Raw genomic sequence first — 7,896 nt, forward strand, 5'->3', positions numbered from 1 at the left:
ATTTTCTTTGTTGTTATTTTTTTTTCGCTTCTTTTCTTCTTTTCTTCTCAGAGGCGACGGCCTGGGCACCAAGATAATTTTATGGGTTAATCCTGAGCAGGGTTAAATCTGTCAGGCTCAGCAAGTCTCTCATGGTTTAACAGCCAAGAGCTTTTTAACTTGTGAGCTGCATGTGTGTGTGTGTGTGTGTGTGTGTGTGTGTGTGTGTGAGTGAGTGATGGTTGTTGCATGTCTGCTCTAAGCTGCAGCGCTCAGCCTGCAGCTCTCCTGTGGTTCAGTAATAGAGAGCTTTGAACTGCAGGGTTATTAATTATAATGAAGAGTGTCTGCTGGTGCGTATAAATCAGTGTGATCAGCTGCAGCCTCTGTGGATTCATCACAGAGGCAGCGACTTTAGGCAGAGAGAAGAGAGCAGCTAGAGGACAAAATGATTCTGGCTCTGAATGTGATTATAAATACTTAACAGTGTGCATGTGTTTGTTGTTTTTCCCCCGTGTGTGTGTGTGTGTGTGTTGTTTACTGGGGTAGAGTATCGTTTGAGCTTTTTTCAGTGCGGCTGATGATACCACTGTGACTGAATTACCAGTCGACACCACGGACCCCAAAGGGCCCCAGAAGTCATGTCAGCCGGTTCTTTGGCATTTATACGTTTTTATTTTTACATTATTGCAGATTTGTTTGTGACTTTACACGACTGAAGTCCAGATTTAACAGAGACGGCTCCTGCTTCGTCAGATAATCAATGAATCTGACTCATCAGCCTTTGATACTCACTTCAATCTGAAACAGAAAGTATTGAGGTTCAGTACCCAGACCTGGTGTTTGCAGGGTGTTCATTGCATCATGTTCCCTCTGATTAATCTGGCTGTGAAAACCGGGTCCTTTATTCAGCAATTTACTTGCTGCTACTTGTTTTTTATTTAAAAGGAAAGGTAACGTCTTCAAATGTTAAATGTTGTAGCCATAAAAGAACGTAATCTACATAAAAGTCTGAAACTTCCAAAAAATATCATCTACACCTGGAAGTATCTGAAAGAATACATAAGCCAGATTTTATCTGACCCTGCAGTTTTAGGTTCTCTTGTTGGCTTTCAATATTCATTTCTTTTGGTAACAAAAAGTATTTAGATTCAGTACCAAGCCCTCACAGAGTGGTGGTCTCTCTGGTCTCACAGAGACTCTCGCCCCGGGGCCTGATAAAGATTCATTTCGGCCCTGAATACCTTCAGTATAAAAACTCAAACTACACTTGATTTTAAACCTTACTTTGAGAAATATGAACATGTTTTTCTTCCATTTCTTTTCTAATGTAACAAAAGAAGACAGTTGTCAAATGCATAAAGTTTAAAACTTTTTATGTAAATCAGGAACTCTTTGATCAAAGAACAGACTATGGATTTATTTCAGACTGTACCCATGAAGTACAAAGTAGCTGCCTGTGCAGTCAGATTAAGAGGACTCGTGTCCCCAGACACAGACTGAGCTTTTATTTTTGATTAAAACATGATGTGTTTGTGTCTCAAAAGCACTAATGGGTAGGCGATAAAAGAAAAGTAAAGAAAGCACTCTGTCCATATCTTTTAAACACACCCATACGCTTTACTTGGTGTGTTTTTCCTGGTTTCTTTCTGTTGTCATATCTTAGACAATAGTTTATTCTCAGCTTTTTGTAAACAGTTTGGGCATTGCCCTTTCCTGTTTCAACATAATAGTGTCCTCGTGCACAAAGCCAGGTCCATTAAGAAGTGGTTTTCCCTTGTTTGTTGTGGAGGTGACTTCAGTCCTGGTCCAGCACCTTTGGGATGAACTGGAACGACTCTGAGCCAAAATCAAAATCAGTGTTGGACCTCGAGGCTGAATGGGAGCTGATCACTGCATTTTGAGAGCCTGAGCCTGAATTTGAATATTTAAATTTGTGACTATAAATACAAACTGGCATCATGAAGTCAATCAGTGCACAGGATATGATTCCTACTGCAGATAAAAAAGTGTGTGAGTGGGTTTGTGTGTGTTGCAGCTGTTGTGTTTTGATGCTCCTCCACATTCAGCCGGCTGTTTGTGGATTTTTTTCGTTGCGGTTTATCTCCCTGCACTCAGCTGCCTCCAAGATTGTGTTGACCTTTTGTTTTTTTTTTTGACCTTTTGTGTTGATGTGTTGTGAATATTTTTCAGTTTTCCCGCTGTGTTCTCATCCGGCCGACCTGTGTTCCACTTGTTAATGTTGTATTTTTGTGGTTTTTGCATCTCCCCCCGCCCCAGATTCAGACGCACCAACCATGTCCCATCAGCCCCTGCTGCCTGTTTGACATCACACGTTCATAAAAATGTCACTCGTCTTCTGACGTCTCCTTTCTTCTTGTTTCAGATTAAGGTGGTGAACGCGTTCCGTAGCTCCCTGTACGCGGGGCTGGAGAGCCCAGAGTCCCGTAGCTCCATCCACAGCTTCATGGCCCATCCCGAGTTCGTCCCCCTGTCCGAGGAGGAGGCCCGCATCCCCCCCATCGAGGAGACTGGAGATGAGATCGACCCCCTCCCCAGCCCCTCCTCTGGGGCGATGGGAGGAGGAGAGCCACCCTGTGCTTTCCGCCACAGCCGCGAGTCATCTATCTGAGCTCCTCCTCTTTCCTCCTCCTCCTCCTCGTCCTCCTCCTCCTCCCTCCTCTTCATCAGCATCATATGTCATCCCACCAACTGAACTGTCGCACTGAGGAGGGAAGTCATCGCTCTGCTCATCCCCTCATCCCGCACGCACACATGCTTCACATCGTCTTCACCCCCCGCCCACGCCCCCGCCGCCTCCCCCTCAGTCATTCCTGCCACGTTGTGTTTTTCATACTGACTGTGGCGTTGCTCTGCCTGTAAGTCTGTCCCGCCACCACCTTCACCTCCACCACAAAAACACACAAATCAGTAGAGGGTGGAATCCAGATTCTCCACAGTGGAAGGCCTGTCCCTGTTTTTTTGTCCATTCATGTATATTTTTTACTTGATGATCCTTTTGAAAAGCTTTTAAAACTATGTTGGGTTCAATCTCTTGTTTTTTTTTTTTTTGCGGGGGACTCGCAGCAGCATGTCGTGTTCTGTAACTCGCTTCATTCCTGCGTAATGCTCTCTCAAAAACCGCACCGAACTTTTCAAAAAGAGTGCAGTGATTCTCATGTACATACGCTTCCGCTCTTCTTCTACACAGCTAACAGCCGGGTTTGGTGATCAGAAGATTTGTAGGCAAATGCAAAAATGTAACTTTTTCTTTTCTTTTTTTTTTTTTTCTTATTTTGTAGATGTTGAGCATTTGTTTGTTTTTAAAAACCTCTAACGAATGTTAATTGATGGTTGATTCAAACTCCTGAGAATGTCTTGTGAGTGTGACACTACGGTCTTCAAGGTTCAACTGTTAAAAAAATGTTCTTCCCTTTATCGTGTCTGTATGTGTTGGTTTCTTTTTTTTTCTTTTTTTTAGCTGCTGTTGTTAGATGTTGGATAAGACAGAATGTTTACGACCCAAAAATATCGAACATGGCGGCGTTCCAGAGAGGGCTCGCTTTCTGCCCAGTGGGAGTCTGACCTCATCTCATCCAGTCAGGGTCCTGGTTCTCTCTGCCCCCCTTCCACCCACTCCACAACCTCCCCCCGCCCCCCAACCACACGGTGTTGATAGGAAACAGTGTGGATCCTGTTCTTGCTCCCCCTCTAAGTAGGATGCATGTTATGTTTCATTCGTGTTGAGTCGCATGATGATAACTTAGGAATGAATATTTGGGATTCTGTTTAGTCGACCATCTGTGTGTTCGTCTGCAGCAGCGTCTGTTCGGAGCTCCGTCAAACTTCCTGTCTGTAGGACCGAACATCCTGTTACGCGACAGGACAGAGACAGACTCGTCAATACTCAGCTAACGAAGAGGAAACTGTGGCAGGACAGTTGAAGCCCTGCTGTACTTGACAGCAGAGCAGTGGGTGTTCCACACGTCGGCGTGCGCTCGTAGGCGAGAACAATCTGCGTCCAGTCCACGTGGTCCTGAATTTTAGCAGTTCGTTGTGGGAAGGTGATTCACCCGTACGTGCAGGGTTGAAAGGTGCCTATCCCAGCTCAAACTGGGGGGAAAGGTGGGTACACCCCAGTTTGCTCTGGTCTTCTTCTCTTTAAAACAGAATTTAATCCAAATCCGTCTGGGATCAGTGTTATCATCACCATCACAGTCTCAAACACTATTTTTCTTGCATTCCTGTCTCATTCCTTTTTGTATCTTTGGTGTCCCCCCCATCCCCACCCTCTTGAAGTTTGTCAGCCAGTCAGAAATCACACAAATGCCGCCCTGTGACCATGACACTGTGAGGCGACCACGCTAACCACTGCCCCACCGTGCCGTCCTCGTAGATCCTTTCAGATCTCGTGGACCCTTGCGACTACACGGAATGTGTAATTTGGGCTTTTTCTTTCAATGCGGCGTCAAAGTCAAGCAAATATTTCACTCACGTCTTTAAGGTTTGGAGTCTCCAACCTGAACACTACTGCCACAGGATTAGGTGTGTTCCCACTGCAGCCTTATTTTATTCAACTATCCATTTTGAAGTGGCATCAGTTCACCTTTTCCACCGCCCAATAATGTCCTCTAGCTCCTCCTATCCCGAGTACATCAACAAGGAGGTGCCCTGAGCCCAGAGGAAACTCACTTCAGCCGCTCATATCTCAGTCTTTAAGCCAGAGCTCAGGACCACAGGTGAGAGTTTGGACATAGATCGACTGGTAAATCGAGAGTGTCATCTTCAGGTCAGTTCCCTCTTCACCACATTGCTGCAGAAGCTTATCTGAATTGAAAAGTACTACGGTATCGATGAGTCTGTTTTGCAGGAAGTTCAGTCCGACAGACTGGAAGTTAACAGATCTCCAAACAGGTTCTGGACTGTGTCTGTGTTTAAGACAAATCTTAGTACCCACTTTTCTGATTGTTTCCCTTGTTTGTCAGATTTTACGAACAGAAGCTAAATCAGCCGTCAGTGACATCCCACAGCCAGCAGCAGAGGAGGTGTTTGATCGCCATCGTCATCATCATCCCTCTCCGCTCTGCTGTGGTTTGATTAACAGACAGTCAGTGTGGCGGCCACGCTGAGGTTTATGGGAGACTGATGATTTCAGCCTGTAGAGTTAAATCCACTGTGTGTTCCCCCGCTGCTGCTCAGTACTTCCTGCCTGCCGTTGTCTGCAGATTACTGTCTTAAAAGAAGAAGGAATCATCCTCCAATCAGAAGCAGCGATGCGTCTAATCCCCTCTTAGTCTGACTAGCAGCCATCAACCAATCTTTGAACTAGGACACGTTATTGAAGTAATGTGCTACTACTGCCATATTTCCAACTTTTTGTCATGACTAGGTTCTTCCTCTCCCCTCTGATGAGCTTTTTCTATGTAACTCAGAGCCATATTTTATAGGTTGTCTGTATTGTTTTTTATCTCATTGTTATCGAGGTTTCCTTTGGACTTTCTCACCCCTGACCCCCCTTTTCAACCACTCCCTCACACCCATCGCCCTCCCCCCCAGCCTCGCCCCACCACCTCTCCCGGCCCTTTACTCCAAACATGACCAAAAAGCAAGGAGAAAATCTTCAGTCGTCACTGCCGAACCAAGTTTAAAGGACCTCTACAATGTTTACATGAAAAGCGAGTGTGTGGCAGTTCGCCTGCGCTTCTCTCATCCGACCACTTCCCTTTCATTCCCTTGCTTTCCTGAATCTTAGAGTTACTATTTAACTAAATGGGGAATCTTTCTTGCATGGTTTTCATATAAAATTCAATGTTTTGCTCATTTTTTACAATTCTTCTGTATTTTTATATTAAGTACTTTTTAATATTTTGGAGATATATGAATATATATGTATAGGCTGAAGAGTTTGGTGACAGTACAGTACATGAATGAGATGAATCTACCGTGGACTCTGTCTTTTTACAGCTCTCTAAATATTTATGCCACGTGTGTCGTCTTGGTCACCTGATGTTAGGGCTCAGAAACCTGCAGTGACTTGTTTACTTCCTGTTGGCCGTTAAATTGGAATCTCAACAATCTAGTCTCATCAGCCCCCTTTTACATGAGTATAATCCACTTTATCTAAGATGTTGTGACACACTACACGCTATGTGATTTCGCAGTTATCCAACTCCATTAGAGTTCAGCAAATGCAACGTGAATACAGCTAACTGTATCAAAACATTAAATGGGAGTGTATAATTATTTATCCAACCTCTGGGTTTCTTTGTTTCTGTACTTTTAAGCTACTACAACTGATTTTGTTTGAATGAGTGGACTGTTTTCCAACTGGCTGTTGTCGGAGCTGATGACTTTAAAGAGGATCAAAGCTGTGTCCTGCCTCAGGCTGCGCCTCCTTCAAATGGGTACGTCCTACAAAGACGTGTCCTCGCCTCAGACAGACCGAAACTGAGAAAGTAACCTGACAACCAAAGTCGAGCCGGCCCAGGTCATGAAACAAACCAATGAGTAGTTTTGGCCTCACAGCTTAGAGGTTATTAATGCTCAGCGCAGTGTCATCGGCGTATGTGCTAACATTGGTTTCATTGCGCCTCTTGCATGAGGCACCCACTGCTGCATTTCATTTCAGCATGGATGTGTTAAAAGGTAGACTGGCCAGACAGGTACACCTTTACAAACATGACCAAGTTTTTTTTCTGTTTAATAGCCAGGAACACACATGTTCTCAGCAGTGAGGAGCAGTAGAGCAGAATCTGCAGCCATGTTCAACTGGTAACAGTTGTTTACTTTGTGCTTCTTCACATACTGTTTAATTTAAGGCCCCCTCCTGTTTGTGAGAATACTGTGAAGTATAAACTAAGTTAAAGGCCACAATGATCTTAATCCCATCGTACTGCCTTGGGCTCAGAGACAGTTTGACCTAGTCCAAAGTCAGAGGGAGAACGAACCTGCTTCAAAATTGATCCAAGACCTGCGGCAACACAACAGGGCTCTACCCAACCTGATTAGACTGAATATAAATGAAATCCAGTCTGATCAGATCCCAGGTCAGATCTCGGTTGCTAGAAGTTCCTTTTTTTTGTTTTTATATTCATTGCCTCAGGAGGAGGGTTGGGGGGGCTCTAATCATGACCAGGGTCCCAGAAATGCTTAGGCCGGCCCTGGACCTCAGGTTACGTTGTCTAAATTCAAAGAAGGAAAAGACGCCACATTTCTCAGCTTCAACTCCTTGATTGCTAATTTGGTGATGAAATCAAAGGAGGCGGGGCCTGTGATGGGACACGGCTGCAGCTCTAGATGTCACCGCCATTTTTATACAACTAACATCCTCAGAAACATTTCGCACACCCCCCCGGGGACAAGAGCAGGACTGTGAAAAAGCGCTTGTGACATCACTTCATCCTCCTGCTCGTATGTCCATCAACTGTAAACAAGACACACGCCTCCCAAAACAATGACGCATTCCCTCTCTGTTTTGTTTCTACTGGTGAATCTGACAAGAACACCTGTGCTCCTACAGTCAGTACAATGTAAATATTGTCTTATAAGTGAATGAAGTGTACCTGCCTGCTGTCTGTGTCGGTGACAGCAAATGGGAGAGGGGGCAATCAGCCAATCATCACCCAGCAAAGCTTTAAGAATGTTCTGCCAAAGTCGTTTCCTCTTTCCTTTTCTTCTTCTGCACAAGTTTGTTTGCAGCCACATGACCCCCTCACTCCTCCCTCCCCTCCTTCCCCCTCTCCCCCCTCCCCGCCTGGATAAGATTGTCCCTGCCCCCTGCTCTCGGCCATAGCCTCAGTGTGGCTGTGGTGGTCGTCTGTTGGACTGGTTGGACTGGTTGCCCCTCACGTCTCATGTCAGGTGCACAGTACAGCCCCTCCGCCATCAGAGACACTCCAGACCTGTTTGTGCTTCTGG

The 7,896-nt window shown here is 45.2% G+C and overlaps 1 protein-coding gene across 1 annotated transcript in view; it reads left to right on the forward strand.

Moving 5' to 3' along the window:
• The window catches only part of LOC108889786 (plasma membrane calcium-transporting ATPase 1-like), an 88,577-nt gene extending 82,346 nt beyond the window's left edge, over positions 1 to 6,231 (forward strand). Inside the window, 1 exon segment of the mRNA XM_018686415.2 lies at positions 2,366 to 6,231. Within this exon segment, the coding sequence (XP_018541931.1) occupies positions 2,366 to 2,611 (246 nt within the window). The 3' untranslated portion in view covers positions 2,612 to 6,231.
• The last annotated feature ends 1,665 nt before the right edge of the window (positions 6,232 to 7,896 follow it).

This window comes from Lates calcarifer, linkage group LG12 (genome assembly GCF_001640805.2).
Source record: "Lates calcarifer isolate ASB-BC8 linkage group LG12, TLL_Latcal_v3, whole genome shotgun sequence".
Taxonomy (NCBI): Eukaryota; Metazoa; Chordata; class Actinopteri; family Centropomidae; genus Lates; species Lates calcarifer.